Raw genomic sequence first — 20,895 nt, 5'->3', positions numbered from 1 at the left:
TAAAAAAAAACGAAGTTCGATGCGCACGCGCAGCCTCTCCTGCGCACGCGTTCGACCTCTGAACCCCTTCGTTCAGAGGAACAGAAGTGCCGGTTTCCCGCGCATGCGCAGTGCATGCAGGAAACCGGCACTTCCATTGGGCTTATGGGTGAGTACCCCGTGCGTACTCACCCGTGGAGACCCGAATTTCTGGGCCATTAATGTTGTCCTGGAGAAATGTTGGGGGAAGAGAGTTCCAGCTTTCCACTACCCTTTGTGTGAAGAAGGGGAGAAGAGAACAAAATATAAATCATGCAATTTTTCTCTATTTAAGCAGCACATAACTGCAGGGAAAGTTAACTTTGCTTTTCCAAACCCTATAAAAATCTAAATAAAATTAAATAAAAAATCAGTACCACACAACTCACCTCATTACTTGTCCAGCCAAAGCTATCAGTTAGGTCAGATGTAGATGCTGCCAGCTGGTCTGCAAACAATAACTGGGCAAAAAGCCTCTGTAGCTCCAAAGGGATGACTCGAACCTAAAAGAGTAATAATACAATTACTTTATGCCATACCCTAACAATCAAAATCATTTTTCAACTTTGCCCCAGTGCAAAGCAAAGATGTGGATAGACGCAACATAAAACTGACAAAGCGTCACCTCCACTGAAAGCATGTAGGTGCTTTGTAACAACCACTGTCATCATACTGTGCTTTATAGTCGTTATGAGAACACTTTTGGACATTATAGGGTACAAGATAACACATATAATACTTAGGCATACAATTACCTACAGAACAAATATCTAGTAACACTACCAAGTCCTTCAGTAATCCTCACTATTATTTAGTGCACCAGCCAGCTCTGGTTATTCATTTACTTTCTGTCCATACATGAGATGGTTATGGTGAGGGATGATAATAAAAGGGATATGAACTGTTTTGTAGCAAGTGTCAAGAGACACTGTTGAGTACTCATATGCATCTGGAATCAGCTATCAATTTGCACCAGAACCACTGACATCAGAAGAATGTAAAGAGTGAGACACATCACAAACCCATTTATACCCATTAAGCTATCTTTATTTTTTAGAAGTGACATCTATCAATAATACATTTTAATAGCAAAATTAATGAGTTGTACTCCAAAATTGTGAGACTTGACAGGCTTGGTAGTGGCCCTGCTGATATAATGGAACCCCCTGAGGGAGCACTTTCTATATTCTGACAGCTATTAAAACATAGGGTAAAACAAGTTCAAATCTCTGAATAAACTCTTTCAGGCAATATATGGAACCTGGCTAGATCAAATCCATAGCTTCAGCAGAAGAAAAAAAGACTTGCATTTATATTGTGCCTTTCACGACCTCAGGATGTCCCGAAGCATTTTACAGCCGACGAAGTACTTTTGAAGTGTAGTTACTCTTGTAATGTAGGACAGTCCATTAATAATAGGTAACTAATATGTATTATGTGGTGTATGTAACCTGTTCCACCTTAAGAGAACTACCTTAAGAGATGTACTACTTTCTCTTGGCTGCTGTATACTGTAATACTGTAATACCGGTGGTGACCACACCGGTATATAAGTGTTGTGCAAGGATTTGCTGGGCAGTTCAGCCCTGACCTTCGAATAGTAAAGACCTGTTAAAAGTTATTCTTGTTGTCTGTGTCCAGTGATTGATCCTAAACCTAACTGGAACATACAGACTCAACATATTAGACAGTGAAAGTTTTTGTTTTATTATTCATTCACGGGATGTGAGCGTCACTGGCAAGGCCAGCATTTATTACCCATCCCTAATTGTCCTTGAGAAGGTGGTGGTGAGGTGCCATTTCAGAGGGTAGTTAAGAATCAACCACATTGCTGTATGTTTGGAGTCACATATAGGCCAGACCGGGTAAGGACAGCAGATTTCCTTCCCTAAGGGACATTAGTGAACCAGATGGGTTTTTAAGACAATCCTGTAGTTTCATGGTTACCATTGCTGATACTAGCTTTTTCTATCCCAGGTTTATTTAATTAACTGAATTTAAATTCCCCAGTTGCCATGGTGGGATTTGAACTCATGCCTCCGGATCATTAGTCTAGGCCTCTGGATTACTAGTCCAGTAACATAACCACTATGCTACCATACCTAGTATGTGCACATATAACAGCTTCAGGAGTTTAAATTTTAAACATTATAAACTTAGTGAGCTTTTTGTTGTACTGAAATGTGTCATTAAGGATCTCAGCACATTGGAGGACCAGCACATGGCACCAGAGCAGTGAAGACAGGTTCAATTACTCCCATTCCACTGAGTTTCCATTTGTTCTGTAGGTAATTGTATGCCTAAATATTATATGTGCCATGTGCTATCTTGTACCCTGCAATGTCACAAATGGTCCACATAACTACTACAAAGCACAATATGGTAACAGCGGTTGTCCTTACAAAGCACCGATATGGTTTCAGTGGAGGTGACCCTTTGTGTCAGTTTTATGTTCGGTCTATCCATCACTAGGTGATCCAAAGGGAATTGGGAAGCAGGGGAAACACATCAAGGTCATTACCCAAACCATTCTTCCACAGCCAACAGAAAGATCCTAGCAGTACTAGCAGCGGTCAGGGAATAAGTTGGTCAGGGAGTAAGTTGGTCAGAGACCAAAAAGGAGAAAACAAGTGTTTCCATATTCTGATGAAACAAGGTTGTTAGTAAATTATATCAGTTATTTACTTGAAATATAATTTTTAAGTTTAATTAGTCAGAAATCAGAAAATGAGCACTTATTTGTTCATAGGTTGCTGGAAGTCACAAAACAAACAATTAGCCCAGTATACATCACGTCACTTGTGCACAAACACAGCCATTTTGTTTTATTTTGAAAAAGGAAAAAAAAAATTAAAGTGGTCAATACCCCACTAATTGCCTTTAAAGAGGATAAGTAACATCTGCTCATGGATTAAAATTAGCCTATTGTACATATTTGATCCATTTACTTGAATGTTTGTGCTTAATAATACAGAACAAAGTGAAAAACACATGGTAATAATGTTAAAAATAGCTAAATCCAAACATTCTCACCTTAGACTCTGGTTTATCTTTGTCTGATAAATTTCCCAGTTCCTCAGGTCCCAGGGCAAACAATGATTCTAATTCAAAGAAAGAAGAGATGGAATGTTAATCATACAGCAACAACTTGCATTTATATAGAGTCATTAACATAAAAAAATCCCAAGGTGCTTCACAGGAGCTTAGACATTTGAAAGATCATGAAAGGATATGAACACAAGGATAAGAATTTTAAATTGGAGGTGTTGGTGGACTGGGAGTCAATGTAGATCAGCTAGGACAGGGATGATGGGTGAGCGAGACTTGGTGCAGGTTAGTATATGGGCAGCCAATTTTTGGATAAACTGAAGATCATAGAGGATAGAAGATGGAGGAATAGTCAATGTCTGGAGGCAGCAAAGGCCTGTAATGAGAAAAGAAAGAAGGACTTGCATTTATATAGCACCTTTCACAACCTCAGGACGTCCCAAAGCGCTTTACAGCCAATGAAGTACTTTTGGATGTAGTCACTGTTGCAATGTAGGAAACGCGGCAGCCAATTTCCACACAGCAATGTCCCACAAACAGCAATGTGATCATGACCAGATAATCTGTTTTAGTGATGTTGATTCAGGGATAAATATTAACCAGGACACCATGGAGAACTCCCCTGCTCTTTTTCGATATAGTGCCACGGGATCTTTTAAGTCCACCTGAGAGGGCAGACGGGGCCTCGATTTAATGTCTCATCTGAAAGACGGAATCTTTTATAGTGCAGCACTCCCTTGGTACTGCACTGGAGTGTCAGCCTAGATTTTTGTGCTCAAGTCTCTGCAGTGGGACACAACCTTCTGACTCAGAGGAGAGAGTGCTACCAACTGAGCCAGGGTTGACACTGTAGAATGAGAGCTTCAGCAGCCGATGGGCTGAGGAAGGGGTGGAAATGGGTGATGTTATGGAGGTAGAAGTGGGAGGTCTTGATGATGGGAAAGGGTATGGGGTTGGGAGCTCAGATCAGGGATAAATAGGACCCCTAGGTTGTGAACAATACAGTAAGTTCTTGTGTTTTTTTCAATTACCCATGTATGTTAACTACAGTCCTCACTTGTCAGGCCCCACATTATGACTAAATTCTAACTGGGGGGGCGGGGGGCTTCCACGTCTTCTGTTAGCACAATTTTGTCACAAACATCTGCAAAGTGTACCAGTGCAGCTTGGCATGATTAGTATTCCAACTTCACTTCCTCCCAGCAAGCAACTACTCCAGGCTTGATAATCTGCTAGTGAAGAACGATTTGCATTTATATAGCGTCTTTCATACCTCAGAACGCCCCAAAGCATTTTACAGCCAATTAAATACATTGTTCAAGTGTAGGAAATACGTCAGACAATTTCCGCACAGCAAGGTCTCACAATGTGGTAATGACCAGATAATCCATTTTTTTTTTTTTTTTTAAACTGATGTTGGTTGAGGGAAAAATGTTGGCCAGGACACCAGGGGGAACTCCCCTGCTCTTCTACCAACTAGTGCCATGGAATCTTTTACATCCACCGGAGATGGTAGACGGGGCCTTGTTTTAACGTCTCAACCGAAAGACGGCACTCTCCCTCAATACCACACTGAAGTGTCTGCTTAGATTATGTGTTCAAGTCTCTGGAGTGGGACTTGAACCCAATCTTCTGACATCGAGACGAGTCACAACACAAAGACAACAGGGAACAGTAAAATGACTGCACTTGCAAGGAAAATGCTTTCTACCTTGTTGAGTAACTAGATCATAGAATCATACAAATTTACAGCACAGAAGGAGGCCATTTGATTCAGAGCTATCCAGCCTAAACCCATTTTCTAGCTCTTGGTCTGTAGCCTTGTAGATTACGGCACTTCAAGTGCATATCCAAGTACTTTTTAAATGTGATGAGAGTTTCTGCCTCTACCACTCTTTCAGGCAATGAGTTCCAGACCCCCACCACCCTCTGGGTGAAAAAAATTCTCCTCAACTCCCCTCCAATCCTTCTACCAATTACTTTAAAGCTATGCCCCCTTGTTATTGACCTCTCTGCTAGGGGAAATAGGTCCTTCCTATCCACTCTATCTAGGCCCCTCAATTTTATACACTTCAATTAAGTCTCCCCTCAGCCTCCTCTGTTCCAAAGAAAACAACCCCAGCCTATCCAATCTTTCCTCATAGCTAAGATTCTCCAGTCCCGGCAACATCCTTGTAAATCTCCTCTGTATCCTCTTTAGGGTAATCACATCTTTCCTGTAATGTGGTGACCAGAACTGTACACAGTACTCTAGCTGTGGCCTAACTAGTGTTTTATACAGTTCAAGCATAACCTCCCTTTTATATTCTATGCCTCAGCTAATAAAGGAAAGTATCCCATATGCCTTCTTAACCACCTTATCTACCTGTCCTGCTACCTTCAGAGATCTGTGGACATGCACTCCAAGAACCCTCTGTTCCTCTACACTTCTCAGTATCCTACCATTTATTGTGTATTCCCTTGCCTCGTTAGCCCTCCCCAAATGCATTACCTCACACTTCTCCGGATTGAATTCCATTTGCTACTTTTCTGCCCATCTGACTAGTCCATTGATAGCTTCCTGCAGTCTCCAGCTTTCTTCCTCACTATCAACCACACGGCCAATTTGTGTAACATCTACAAACTTCTTAATCATGCCCCCTACAATGAAGTCTAAATCATTGATATATACCACAAAAAGCAAGGGACCTAGTACTGAGCCCTGCTAACCCTTCCTTCTAGTTATTCTCATTCCACCTGCAGTTAATTTACCTCGGAATTCAGGCGTGTACAGTAATGTCTGAAGCAGCGAGTTGAGGTAGCAGGTGCCTCCCTGGTTTTTGATTCCACTGAGGTTACTGGCTGCCCGAGGGGTCGGTGGGTCAGTGTCCTTTTTCCTGGATTTCCGCCCATTCACCCTTTTGTTCTCGGATACAAAGGCAGTGTCTTCCTCTTCTTCAAACATGTCCCCAAACATCCTGCAGAATTCGTGGCACACAATCTCTCATACGGTTGCTTTAGCCCAACAAACTAAATTTGCGGCTTTGTAATTTACCGTTATCTCATTCTTAGCAGCATTAGCATTTCTGATTTGTAGATAGGCGTAGGTTTGAAGTTCAGGCGGTGTCTTTCCCCTAAAGCAAAGAAAATACTTGCAAGTTATAAAATCAAAGAATGATACGGCACAGAAGGAGGCCATTCAGACCATTGTGCCTGTGCCAACTCTTTGGCAGAGCTATCCAACTGGTCCCACTCCCCCGCTCTTTCCCCATTGCCCTAATTTTTTCCCTTCAAGTATTTATCCAATTCTGTTTTGAAAGTTACTGTTGAATTTGCTTCCACCACCCTTTCAAGCAGTGCATTCCAGATCACAACAACTGATTGTGTAATAAAATGTTTCCTCATAGCGCCTCTGGGTCTTTAGCCAATCACCTTAAACCTTTGCCACTGGTAACCGATCCTTCTGCCGCTCGAAAGAGTTTCTCCTTATTAAAATAGAAAGTTACTTAGTGCACAGTGTTAACCAATATATTTTCCAAGATCACAAAAATAGAACAGCAATTTCCAGTTAACATTTTTGCTTTAGCGATAATGAGTTATATTCTATTCCTGTTTTGTATTCCTGAATTGCTCATATCCAGCAATTCTTTGGGAGATTGTCATATTGTAGTAGGAAGAAAAGAACAGAGTACTAAGTTGGCCAGAGTACTAAGTTGGCCAGAGTACTAAGTATGAAACATTAGGTAAGTGAAGTTCCGCAGTTGGTAATTTTAGCGAAAAATTAGTACAAACCAGGAAAGTGACAGCAATACAGTACTATGAAACAAAAATAGAAAATGCTGGAAACACTCAACAGGTCAGGCATTTACGGGGAGAACAAACAATTAATTGGGCCAGAAATTCGGGTCCCCACGGGTGAATACACGCTGGGTACTCACGCGTAGGCCGAACGAAAGTGCCGGTTTCGTGCATGCACTGCGCATGCGCGGGGAACCGGAACTTCCGTTCCCTTAAAGGAAGGGGTTCACAGGTCGAACGCGTGCGCCGGAGAGGCAGCGCGTACGCCTGGAACTTCCAGTTTTTTTGCAGGCTTCTCCGGGAGGGTAAGTCTCCAGGAGCTATGCTTTTAAAAAAGTCACAAGGCCTGCTTTTAACAAGGTAAGTGGGAAAATTAAAACATTTTTTCCACAGGTATTTTTAAATACTTTAAAGAAAGGTAAATTTATTTTTAGCCCCATTAGAAACTGTAATTAATTTTTTCAAAAATTTAAATTGTTTAAAATAGTTATTTTATGTAATTTATAGTTATTTTAAAAATGTGATGGTTTGTTTTTAATTTATTTGAAGTTTTAGTTATGTTTTGGGGCTGAATTGTATTCATAGATTTGACAGGTCTTCCTGTCAAATCTACGAATACAGATTCCCTGCTACCATTGGCTCTCCATGGCCCGTGTGATCCCAGGGGATGCTTCGAACTAACTGCGCCCCTGGGATATGCAAGCACTGCGCGCCGGTAGTTGGAGCAGGCCCAGGATCGGAATCCCACACGGGCCCACAGCACAACGGCCGGCGCGCTAGGTAAGTGCAGGTCGGAGGCTTGCACCCGCGGGAAGCCTCCGACCCGAATTTCTGGGCCAATGTTTCAGGAGTGCAGCCTTCCTCAAAACTCAACTAGCCACTGCTGTACAGTGAGGGTTACTGGGGTTGGGAGAGACCGACTTTCACAGGGCACCTCTAAATTTAATTGTCCTTACATGCATGCTCCTGAGTGAAGGTTACATCACAAGATATAGTGGCTTCTAAATCAACAATTGGTCATCGCTAAATACAGCTGCAGTCATTGTCGCAACTCAGTGCAGATGTCACCATTTGGCTGCATGAAGCTTCCTGGCCAATGACTACTGCAACCAGGATTCGGTGATTATCTTAATGTACTCATTCATGGGAATCCAGCATTCTCAGTGTACAATCTTACTGCAATGCAACCTGATGGAAAGGTTCAAATGACACCAGAAACAGCAACAATAAAGCTGTTATCACAACAGAAAATGCTGGAAACACTCGGCAGGTCAGGCAGCATCCGTGGAGAGAGAAAAACATAAAAGCTGTTGAAGTTTATGCTTCACTAGACTGAGATTATACTACAGGTCTGAAATACCCCCTTTGTTTGCTATTTACAGATATAACAGAAGACAGTTTTAGTTTATGGTGTTAAATTGGTTTGCTTTACAATCTCTAGCCACATTCCCAATATCTAAAATCTACATATGGTAAGGAGATTTTGTAGGTTTCAGAATAACAGAGGTCACTTTTACATGGCACCTCTGAACTTGATGGTGCTTATATACTTGCGCATGAGTGCAAATTGTATTATGGCAATATGATGGCTATGTTTTATTTGCTATTAAGTCAACAATAAATTATCACAAAGTCAAATTGTAGTCATTATATCACATCAATAATTTCTTTCATTAAAAAAGAAAATGTTGCATAAAGTGCAGGTGGATAAAAATGCCTTTTGCTTCGCCAATAATAGTGATGAAATATGGGTTGTTAGCAATTTGGGAATTTTTTTTTGCTGAAATGCTAATATTTCTGAGCTCCTATAATCAAACTTCTAGTGATCCCCGCACCCACCCCCCTCAACTTTGCTGATTTTTTACAGTAAAGTAGAAGCAGAGACAAGTGCACGGTGATCCTTACATGAATGTATTAAAACGGTTTGATGACACTATCCTTGAAAGCTTACAGAAGAATAAACTGCATTAATTACAGGAAAGTTGTGTACCCACTACATTTTAATTACATACTGAACTGAGTTGGAGTGCAGCTAAAGGAGCAAGGCATGCATTACAACCCCAAACTGACATGAACTAAAGAGTTATTTTATATAAACTAGTTGGTCTCTACTAGCATTGAGCATGGACAAATTAAAAATTGCACCGCCTATCATTTTCTCTCAACTATTCTTTGTTTTTCTTGACCCCCTTCTAGCCCCCATGGCAGCCAACATTGTCAATGGCTCCCTTTCCCCTAGCAGCATTTCTCCCCCCTTCAAAATCACCATTATCACACAATAAGCCCACTCTTGAACCATCCACGCTCTCTAACTCAAACATTATTGCCCCATGTCTAACCTCCTTCTCATGCCTAAGGTCATAGAATCAGAGAATCATAGAATGGTTACAGCACAGAAGGAGGCCATTCGGCCTGTTGAGCCCATGCCAGCACTGGGCAAGAGCACTTCAGCTAGTCCCACCCCCCCGCCCTTTCCCCGTAGCCCTGCAAATATTTTTCCTTCAGGTACTTATCCAATTCCCTTTTGAAAGTCACGATTGAATCTGCCTCCACCACCCTTTCAGGCAGTGCATTCCAGATCATAACCACTCGCTGAGTAAAAAAGTTTTCCCTCATGTTGCCTTTGGTTCTTCTGCCAATCACCTTAAATCTGTGTCCTCTGGTTCTCGACCCTTCCGCCAATGGAAATAGTTTCTCTCTATCTGCTCTGTCTAGACCCATCATGATTTTGAACATCTCTATCAAATCTCCTCTCAATCTTCTCTGCTCTAAGAACAATCCCAGCTTCTCCAGTCTATTCACGTAACTGAAGTCCCTCATCCCTGGAACCATTCTTGTAAATCTTTTCTGTACTCTCTCTCTCTCTCTCTCTAAGGCCTTCACATCCTTCCTAAAGTGTGGTGCCCAGATATGGACACAATACTCAAGTTGAGGCCAAACCAGTGTTTTATAAAGGTTCATAACTTCCTTGCTTTTGTACTCTATGCCTCTATTTATGAAGCCCAGGATTCTGCATGTTTTTTAACTGCTTTCTCAACCTGCCCTGCTACCTTCAACAATTTGTGCACATATACCCCCAGGTCTCTCTGTTCATACATCCCCTTTAGAATTGTACCCTTTAGTTTATATTGCCTCTCCTCATTCTTCCTATCAAAATGTATCACTTCGCACTTTTCTGCATTAAATTTCATGCCATGTGTCCGCACATTCCACCAGCCTGTCAACGTCCTCTTGAAGTCTATCACTCTCCTTCTCACTGTTCACTATACAGGAAACTTTGGTTTATCCGGAGGTTGTATGTCTGGAATACTCGATCTAACGGCAAAAATCAGGAGCAGTTTTCTCTAAGTTTTTTTTAGATCTCGTTCTTTTTTTTTCCCCCAGTCAGCCACTGCAAGGTCTGTAGCTATAGCAACAGCTTCAGCTACAGACGCTTGCAGCTGCAGCCGACTCTTTAGAAGCTGTTGCTAAGCAACAGTGTTTGTTGTCAGATACGGAGATGAAAACCTCCGTATGCTTCAACATTAACTTTGTATGTCCGGCAGTTTTGATAGATCGGCAACACGCCGGTCCCATCAGTGCCGGATATCACAAAGTTTCCTGTACTTCCAAGTTTTGTCTCATCTGCAAATTTTGAAATTGTGCCCTGTACACCCAAGTCTAAATCATTAATATCAAGAAAAGCAGTGGTCCTAGTACCGATCCCTGGGGAACACCACTGTATACCTTCCTCCAGTCTGAAAAATAACCGTTCAGCACTACTATAAAAGCAAAATACTGCAGATGCTGGAATGAAATAAAAACAGAAAATGCTGGAAATACTCAGGTGGTCAGGCAGCATCTGTGGAGAGAGAAACAAAGTTAACGTTTCAGGTCGACGACCCTTTGTTTCCAATTTCCACCCTTCCCTCACCTTCACATGGTCCATCTCCAACTCTTCCCTTCCTAGACTTCTCTGTCTCCATCTCTGGGGACAGGCTATCGACAAACATTCACTATAAGCCCACTGACTCCCACAGCTACCTGGACTACATTTCCTCCCACCCCACTCCCTGTAAGGACTCTATTCCACTCTCCCAATTTCTCGGTCTCCGCCACATCTGCTCTGAGGATGCCACCTAGTGCTTCCGATACGTCTTCCTTTTTCCTCAACCGAGGATTCCACTCAACTGTGGTTGACACGGCCCTTGACTGAGTCCATTCTATTTCCCGCACTTCTGCTCTCACCCCTTCCCCTCCCTCCCGGAACCACAATAGGGTTCCCCTTGTCCTCACCTTTCACCCCACCAGCCTCCACATTCAACGGATCATCCTACTTCTTGCAATTTAGTCTACTGTATTCGCTGCTCACGATGCGGTCTCCTCTACATTGGGGAAACCAAACGCAGATTGGGTGACCGCTTTGCGGAACACCTCCGTTCAGTCCGTAAGGGTGACCCCCAAGCTTCCGGTCGCCTGTCCCTTTAATTCTCTGCTCCCCCACCTCTCCGTCCTCGGCCTTTAACACCATTCCAATGAAGCTCAACGCAAGCTCGAGGAACAGCACCTCATCTTTCGATTAGGCACTTACAGCCTTCTGGACTCAACATAGAGTTCAACAATTTCAGACCATAACCTCTGCCCCTATCTTTTTTTTTTCTCTCTCCTTCACATGGCAGCTGTCGATCATTCTGCCATTGCCATTTACCCTTCATCTAGAGTCATCTTTTGTTTCTTAACTTGCCCCATTACCATCTCCTTTTGCCTTACACCATCATCCCTTTTGTCTCTTACTTTCTCCTGCCTTCCATCCCATACCTTCCCTTTTGTTCGTTCTTCCCCTCCCCCCTTTCCCTGCCCCTACACTTGCTTAAAAACCTGTTCCATCTCCAACTTTTTCCAGTTCTGATGAAGGATCATCGACCTGAAACGTTAACTCTGTTTCTCTCTCTCCACAGATGCTGCCTGACCTGCTGAGTATTTCCAGCATTTTCTGTTTTTATTTCATTCACCACTACGGTTTCCTGTCACTTAGCCAATTTCGTATCCATGCCGCCACTGTCCCTTTTATTCCAAGGGCTTTAACTTTGCTGGCAAGTTTATTATGCGGCACTTTATCAAATGCCTTTTGGAAGTTCATGTACACCACATCAACCGCATTGCCCTCATCAACCCTCTCTGTTACCTCATCAAATAACTCAAGCTAACTATACACGATTTGTCTTTAACAATTCTGTGCTGGCTTGCCTTAATTAATCCACACTTGTCCAAGTGGCTGTTAATTTTGTCCCGGATTATCATTTCTAAAAGTTTCCCCACTACCGAGGTTAAACTGACTGGCCTGTAGTTGCTGGGTTTATCCTTACACCCTTTCTTGAACAAGGGTGTAACATTTACAATTGTCCAGTCCTCTGGCACCACCCCCGTGTCCAAGGAGGATTGGAAGATTATGGCCAGTACCTCCGTAATTTCCACCTTTACTTCCCTCAGCATCCTAGGATGCAGCCAATCCGGTCCTGATGACTTATCTACTTTAAGTACAGACAGTCTTTCTAGTACCTCATCTTTTATCAATTTTTAATCCCATCCAGTACCTCAACTACCTCCTCTTTCTCTAAGACTTTGGCAGCATCGTCTTCCTTGGTAAAGACATATGCAGAGTACTCATTTAGTACCTCAGCCATGCCCTCTGCCTCCATGCATAGGCCTCCATTTTGGTCCCTAATCGGCCCCACCCCTCCTCTTACTGCTTGTTTACTATTTATATGCCTATAGAAGACTTTTGGATCCCCTTTTATGTTAGCTGCCAATCTATTCTCATACTTTCTCTTTGCTCCTCATTTCCTTTTTCACTTCCCCTCTGAACTTTCTATATTCAGCCTGGTTCTCACTTGTATTCTCAACCTGACATCTGTCATATGCCCCCTTTTTCTGCTTCATCTTACTCTCTATCTCTTTCATCATCCAGGGCGCTCTGACTTCGGTTGCCTTACCTTTCCCCCTCGTGGGAATGTACCTTGACTGTACCCAAAGCAGCTCCTCTTTAAAGGCAGCCCACTCACTGTTCATTGTCCTACAGTGTGGCGTTACTTTCCAGATCAATGCTCTCTTATCTTTCAGTACCCAGTTTGAATCCCTCCAGTTTGGCTTCCATCGATCTCACAGCACCGAAAGAGCCCTAGCCAAAGTCACGAATGACATCCTCTGCCATTGTGACTGTGCTTTCCCACATAGTCCTCCTGGGCCTCTCTGCAGTAGTTGACATAGTTGATCACAACAGCCTTCTTCACTGGCTCTCCTCCTCTGTCCAGCTCCACATAACTGCCCTTGTGCATTCCATTTCTACCTGTCTGCACAAAGCCAGCGCATCTCCAGCAATGGTATCTCCTCCCTCCACTGCACCATCAACTATGGATCCATCTTTGGTCCCCTCCTTTTTCTATTGCTGCCCTACAGCGACATCATCCTTAGGCAGGGGGTCAGCTTCCGTATGTATGCTGTTGACAATTACCTTAATCTCGTCACCATTGCTCTTGACCCCGTGCCATTGAGTTGTCTATCTGACTTAAATCCTTCAGCTGAACATTGGGAAGACTGAAGCCATCAATTTCAGCGCCCACAATTAACTACACTCCTTTGTCATTGATACCGTCCCTCCTCCCTGGCCACACCAAACAATGCATAATCGCCGTTTCATGTTCAACTCAGATCCACTTACGTCCACCTCTGCAACACTGCCCATTTCCACTCCTACCTCAGCCCACTTAGTGCTGAAACTCTTAGTCATACTCTTGTTACGTCCAAAATCGATAACCTCAACACTTTCCTTGCTGACCTCCAATTGTCCATCCTACACAAACTCCAACTTGTCTAAACTGCAGCCACATGCATCCTATCCTGCACTAAATCCAGTTTGCCCATTACTCCTGTCCCTGTTGACCTACTCTGGCTCAACAGCGCCCAATGCACCCAATTTAAAAACCTTGTCCTTGTCTTCAAAACTCTGCATTGCCGTACTCCTGCAATCTCCTGCAGCCATACATCCCCTCCCATGCCCTTTGGTTCTTCGACTTCAGCCTCTTCTGCATCCTCCCTCCCCTTTGCGCCATCATCAGCCCTATTCTCTGCAACTCCATCCACCTATCGGTCTTCCTTTAAAAATCCCATCAAAAACTACTGTGTCAATTTTGCCTTCAAACACCTTCCCTAACCGCTCTCTCATGGCTCAGCATCCATTCCCCTTATTATTCTTGTAAAGTGCTTTAAGGCATCTAGTATGCTCATGGAGCTATTTGTTTCCCCTTTTTATTTTCGCTCCTTTCTCTCTCTCTGTATGTCAGTATGGCTGTCTTTAGACTTAGTTTATTATCTGTTTCTTTTTCCTCATCCCTTCGCTCTCTGTCCTTCTGTAAACCTCTACTCTCCATTTTCCACTCTCTCTATGGTTGACACAATTTCTGACTCCTTATCCTGGTATGGCGCTTTCTCTCTTTCTTTCTCGGCTCAAGGCTTTGACACTCTTAATAGCCACAGAATTGCCATTGCCACTTCCTGGGTATAAATAACTGTATGCGAGTTTGGGTTTTGAGCAGGGAGCTCAGGCTCAAAGAGAGTGGGTGCTGGGAGAGGAGAGAGAGCCAGAGCCCAGAAGCACCTCTACTCAAAACAGATGTTCTTTCTGGATCTTGAGCCATTGCCTCACAGTAGTAGTACATTTGGCAGCTCCTACAAAACGTAGGACAAAACAGAAACCAGGAATTGAAAGAGAGCAATAAATTGAATTCTAGGGTGGAAGTGATAAAGAGATAAGGCCATACATAGCTTACTTTGTTTTATTTTGTCATTAAAAATTAAATTTAATCCTCTAAAATTACCCACCAGAAGATCTTAGTTTCAGTACCTCAACATAAAATGCACACTTCTGGTTTGGGCCCAACACTGAGCGTTTGGGACCACCGAAAAAAAAGAAAATCCAGCATGAAAATTTATCACAGAGTAATAACGCAAAACAACAAATTAGCAAACATGTACTTCAACTAAATATTTAGACAAAAGAACCTCAATTCTTCCAATCATATGTGCACAGAACATCTTCTTGGCAAGACTTGACAGTGCAACTAAACTATGATTCCATGTCCAACCCTGTCCCTTCCAATCTTACACCACTAGAATTTCTCCATCAGCTTCCTCGAGTCCTCATCAAGCTTAGCTCCTCTAAGACCCATTCTCAATATCACAATACCATAAAACCCATCCCTTGACTGAACAATGCTTAACGACTTTGTCAGCCACTGTTCCACCGCTCTTCAAAACTGCTGTCATCACCCCCCCTCCTCAAAAATGCCCACTCATAACTGCTCGGTTCTCCCTAAGAATAGCTGTATCTCCAACCTCCCTTTCCCATTTAAGTGTGTTGTCAGCACCCATGTGTTGTCACCACCCATCTCCATGCCCACTTATCCAATCAGCCCCCCTGTACGAACCCCCCAATCTGGCGGTCACCCTTGCCCGCATAACTGAGACAATACTGGTCAAAGTCACTATGGATAATTTTAGTAACTGCCACCATGGCGTGTTACACTTGTCCCCTTGACATCTCCATCGTGTCGACAGGGTTGACCATCAGCTTCTCTCGTCTGTCATTCACATCATCACGCACTTTGTTCCACCCCCAACTAACTTGGCAGCACAACTATTGCAATGGCTTCTTCTCCTACCCCTGCATTAGGAGTTTCTCATCCTGGGCACCATCCTGTTCTTAGTCTATATGGTGCCCCTCGCTGGCACCATGCATTGGCTTTCATATATCTACAGACAACACCCAACTCTACCATTCTATCACCACACAAGACTACATGCCACCGTGATTTTTTGTTGCATAATTTTTTGCATCATTGAGAAACTGTTGCAACTGATGACAACAAATTTTGAATACTCTGCAACATCAAGTGGGAGATGATCCAGAATTTCCTCCAACTTATCAGCAAGACCAAAACAAAGTTTTGGCATCTCCATAAACTCCACATCGCCCCAGACTCTGTGCCTGTCCCTAGCTGTTTGCTCAAGCTGAACGTGATGTTTCACAACCTAGGTGTGAACTGAGCTTCAAACTTTATATCCTATACATCACATACAACACCCATTTCAACATAGGAATTGCTAGACGAAAAAGGACCAAAGTCCATCTATTTCACTTTCTACCATCCTGGTAGTTGCAAGATTCAACGATAATGGAATTGTTGGCTGTTAGCGGATTTCCTGCGGTTACAGTCACAACAAAGGGTTGTTAGTCTGGCAACAATAACCTCCACTTAATTCAGGCCCAAGTGGTTATAAACAACAAACTTTAATATATACTGACTAATAACAGAACCTTTTTTAATACAACTGTTCTACAGTATTAAATGGCGAGCAATTAATAAAACCTGTTTTCTTCACAAAGTCTCGTTCAAGTTGGTCAGACTTCTAACCTTTGTGGATCACCGTTACAGCAAATGGACTTCAGACTGTCCCAAGAGCATTCTAACTTTGAGGAAACAAATCTCATTCTTATATAATTTGGCTACCTTGGGCTGCACCTACGCGTACACATAGGTGCACGTTTGTTGAGGCCACGTATTTAGGTGTTTATCCCACTTCTAATCTTTCGACCTTCAGCTCTGTTCTACACGCTTTGTTTATTGTATTTTAAACGCGTAGGCCAAGTAGCCTTGCAGGCTTTCATATATGGTGCCTTAGCAACTGCCCCCTTATCTCACTTTCGGCTGTCTCTTGACCCGACTGTTTATCATTCTCTGTCTTTTGAGTTTCCAAACTGGCTTTGTTCATATATTTCCCCTTTCCTCCACATTGGCTCTCTGGCTAAAATGCTAAAGCAAAGCATGCTGGGATACTTTGACCATTTAAGCCACTTCAAAATATTCTAACATTGACTAATCATGGCAATCAATCTCTATCAATTAGACTACAACAGATCCAGACATGACACGAGGAAAATCCCTGTGGTGGAACTTTGGGAACCATTGGTCCAGTCACCTGTTCCTCCCAAGCCTGATACATTTACCACACATCGTGCCTCAAATTACACATAAACTGTACCCCAAAATATTATTTTCTGAAAGGAATCTATCTAATTAGCATTTGAATTAATCAATACTGACTGCTTCCACTGTCTCCCTAGGGAGCCTGTTCCATAGATTGATTACACATTCATTAAATATTGTTTCTGCAGAGTACATCTTGATTAACTCTAGGCTTGACTTCTTCAACTGCCTCCTTGATGCCCTCTCATGCTCCAACCTACGTAAACTGTAAATTGTTAAAAACTTAATTGCCCAGATCCTATCCTGCAGCTTCACTCCCCTATCACGCCTTCCCTCATCAACCTCCAACAGATCTGTCACCCAACAGACTGAATTCCTAATTCTTATTTGCAAATCCCTCCAGTTGGCTCAACATGGATTACAAGATATGGTAGGGGTGGGATGGATGAGAGGCAAAGGAATAGGAGGTGGAAAGAACCCAGAGCCCAGGCTGTTCACAGCCCTAGTGAGTTGTAGCATGCTGTTTGTAGAACAATATTGTTGGAGCTAAGTTTGTGCTTTTTTGGGGGAACTTTTCATTTTGTGTTAAATGCAATTTTAAGATTTATACGAAGGTGGAATTGTCATTGTGGGTGTATTCTTGGGTGATTTTATTTGCTAGAATGCAATTGCTTGATTTGTTTTAGTAAAAATGGAAGAGATAATTCAAATTGGGCAGAAGGCTTTTGGGTAATATGACTGGTGAATAACAAAAGTTTGAAAAAAAAGAGAAAAAGACAAGATTAACCAACTAATTAAAAAAACTGATCAAAGGCTCAACAGTCACGGCACAGACAGCAGACAATTTAACATCAAGATGTGGATCTGCATTGAACAGAACAAGCAGTGGGAGTGAGATTAATGATCAAAAAGCAGGAGATAGGGGCCTATGACTACTTATCAGAGGGAGATGAATCAAAACAGGTCACACATTTAAACTGCAGTGTGTGTTGGACTCAAGTCCCAAGTTGTAAATGCAGGGGAGAGATAACAGACAGGGAAATGCTGCAGTGACTGACGCCTCTCTGTGCCTCTGGTTTCATCAGTGCCGATAAGAGTAAAAGGCATGTATATAGACATTATTAAAAGAAACTCTTACCATTCCTATCAATAATACAAGGAGGTTAGTGCAGTAACTTCACTGATACCTCCACCAGCCTGTAACTTCCATCCACAACTGGCAGAAGCTTCGAGAAAAAACAAATTTAAAGAGGCCCAACTCCGGCCCAGGGGCACTCACTTCAACCCGAGGGGCGATTATTATTATTATTTAAATTTTGTCTGAGGAGGAAGGGGAGAGGGGGGGAGCTTCGAGAGTGAGTGCCTGACGGAGACTTAACTCGGAGTAACAGCATCTCCCTGGGAACCGCACTCGGTCTCACCTCCGAGCGGCCATCACCGCACAGCCCCGGCCACTGCGCTTGCGCGGCCGCGCTGCACGCCGGGACTTGTAGTCGGCGGCTGGTTTTTGAATGGACGGAGCGGGTAAGGAGAACTACAATAACCAGCGGCCTGTGTGGGTACAGAATGAGGTTCAGAAACAAGGCAATCTTTGAAGAGGCGGAGCTGTGAAGCAGTTCCAACTCACCCTCTTTTCCTGAACGATCACCTAAATTTAAAAAATATGTATACTTAATTCATTGGTATATTTTTTATCAAACAGAATAAAGGTTCACTGGTATAAATACAAGTTGTTGTTGTTGTTGGTAACACTCTCGGTTCTGGGTCAGAAGGTAGTGGGTTCAAGTCCCACTCCAGAGGCTTGAGCACAAAATCTAGACTGACACCTTAGTGCAGTACTGAGGGAGTGCTGCACTGTCGGAGGTGCTGTCTTTCGGATGAGACGAGACCGAGGACCCTGCCCTCTCAGGTGGACATAGGAACAGGAGTAGGCCATTCAGTCCCTCGAGCCTGTTCTGCCATTCAATGAGATCACGGTTGATCTGCGATCAAACTCCATATACCTTTGTCTTCGGCCAATATCCCTTAATACCTTTGGTTAACAAAAAGTTATCAATCACCGATTTAAAATTAACAATTGGCCTAGCATAAATTGCCGTTTGCGGAAGAGAGGTCCAAACTTCTACCACCCTTTGTGTGTAGAAGTGTTTCCTAATTTCACTCCTGAAAGGTCTGGCTCTAATTTTTAGACTATGCCCCCTAGTCCAAGAATCCCCAACCAGTGGAAATAGTTTCTCTCTATCTACCCTATCTGTTCCCCTTAATATCCTAAAGACTTTGATCAGATCACCTCTTAACCTTCTAAATTCTAGGGAAAACAACCATAATTTGGGTAATCTTTCCTCGTAACTTAACCCTTGACGTCCGGGTATCATTCTGGTAAACCTACCCTGAGCTCCCTCCAAGACCAAAATATCCTTCCTAAGGTGTGGTGCCCAGAACTGCGCACAGTATTCCAGGTGTGGTCTAACCAGGGTTTTGTATAACTGCAGCATATCATGTACACCTTTGTACTCTAGTCCTCTAGATATAAAGGCCAACATTCTATTGGCCTTTTTGATTATTTTCTGTACCTGTTCCTGACATTTTAATGATCTATGTACCTGAACCCCCAAGTCTCTTTGGACATCCACTATTTTTAGCTATTCAACATTTAGAAAGTACCCTGCTCTATCCTTTTTAGGTCCAAAGTGGATGACCTCACATTTGCTTACATTGAAATCCATTTGCCACAGTTATGCCATTCACTTAATCTATCAATATCCCTATGTAATTTTATGCTTTCATCTACACTGCCGACACATAAAAGATACCACGGCACTATTTCGCAGAAGAGCAGGGGAGTTCTCTCCAGTGTTCTGCCAATACTTATACCTCAACCAATATCACAAAAGCAGATTATCTGGTCATTATCACATCACTGTTTGTGGGAGCTTGCTATGCGTAATTTGGCTGCCGCATTTCCTACATTACTACAGTGACAACACTTCAAAAGTACTTCATTGGCTGCAACTCGTTTTGGATTCCCTGAATTTGTGAAAGGTGCTATATAAATGCATGTCTTTCTTTTCACCCTGTTGGTCTGAATTTTTATGTGTTTGTCACACTCTACTTTGTGAGTATAGTATAGTGTGTATGACAACTAGTTTCGTTCTTTGCTTGATGATTTGCTAACGACACAGGCTGAAGAAAGCACATGCACTGTGTACCAGTGACTTCTTGTCAATGTGCTTGGTGGTCTATTTGGTAAACCAAGTTCATAACCTGCTGTCCATTGTATTTAGATAATCTACTTCTGTCTCTAAAATAGTGTCTCCCATTCCATCTGTACCCAGAGAGGAAACACATGACAGAAACCAAAATACAAGAGGCTCAAGACACTGCCCTGTTGCACTTTCATTACACACACTTTTTTGTTGTTGTTTCTATCTCATGTAGGTAGAGGAAGTGGATTTTTCATTTTCTTGAAGTTCAAACACATCACCATGAGTTCCTGCAGCTGTAGAAATTCAGAAAAGGAGGATAACTCAGCACTAATTAGCAATCTGACGCAGGCAAGTGTTGGTGTGGGAAATGGAAAATGTCACACTCTTGCATTAGGGGGTACTGTTCAGAGGTTAAAGTGGAAGGTATGTTGTTGAGGCAAAGTACAGGGAGTTCTATTCTGCATTTTAACCCATGTTATACCCAGTCTGGGAATGTTTGATGTGGAAGAGTATGGAGGACTTTACTTTGCATCAAATCTGTGCTAGACATGAACTGGGGGTGCTTAACAGAACAATACTTATTAACCTCCCATCTTTTTCGGAAGGTACTGAGGTGCAATACCCAAGTGGCCATTCATCAGGTGTGAGCTGAAACAAAAAGTGTTGTCATTTTATTTGACCATAAAGCTCATTGCTGAATCAATCCATAAAACAGCAAATGTCCATACATGTCCATTTTCTCGAAAGGATCACTGGATAGTGATCAATACTGGGCGACCTAACTGATTTCCTTCTTTCTAACCTTGGAGCATTGAGGTCAATTG

The 20,895-nt window shown here is 42.7% G+C and overlaps 1 protein-coding gene across 1 annotated transcript in view; it reads right to left on the bottom strand.

Annotated features, from left to right (window-relative positions):
- usp40 (ubiquitin specific peptidase 40) overlaps positions 1-18,325 on the bottom strand; it is a 142,391-nt gene extending 124,066 nt beyond the window's left edge. The window contains exons 1-4 of the mRNA XM_085984190.1: positions 18,004-18,325; positions 5,818-6,179; positions 3,052-3,119; positions 408-521 (exon numbers count right to left, since the gene is read on the bottom strand). Coding sequence (XP_085840316.1) covers positions 408-521; positions 3,052-3,119; positions 5,818-6,022 — 387 coding nt within the window. The 5' untranslated portion in view covers positions 6,023-6,179; positions 18,004-18,325. The remainder of the gene's footprint in view (positions 1-407; positions 522-3,051; positions 3,120-5,817; positions 6,180-18,003) is intronic.
- Between the last annotated feature and the right edge of the window lie 2,570 nt (positions 18,326-20,895).

Source organism: Somniosus microcephalus, chromosome 4 (assembly GCF_052327205.1).
Source record: "Somniosus microcephalus isolate GS21.2 chromosome 4, FLI_Smic_1.0, whole genome shotgun sequence".
Classification (NCBI taxonomy): domain Eukaryota; kingdom Metazoa; phylum Chordata; class Chondrichthyes; order Squaliformes; family Somniosidae; genus Somniosus; species Somniosus microcephalus.
This window is presented reverse-complemented; position numbering and strand designations above follow the sequence as displayed.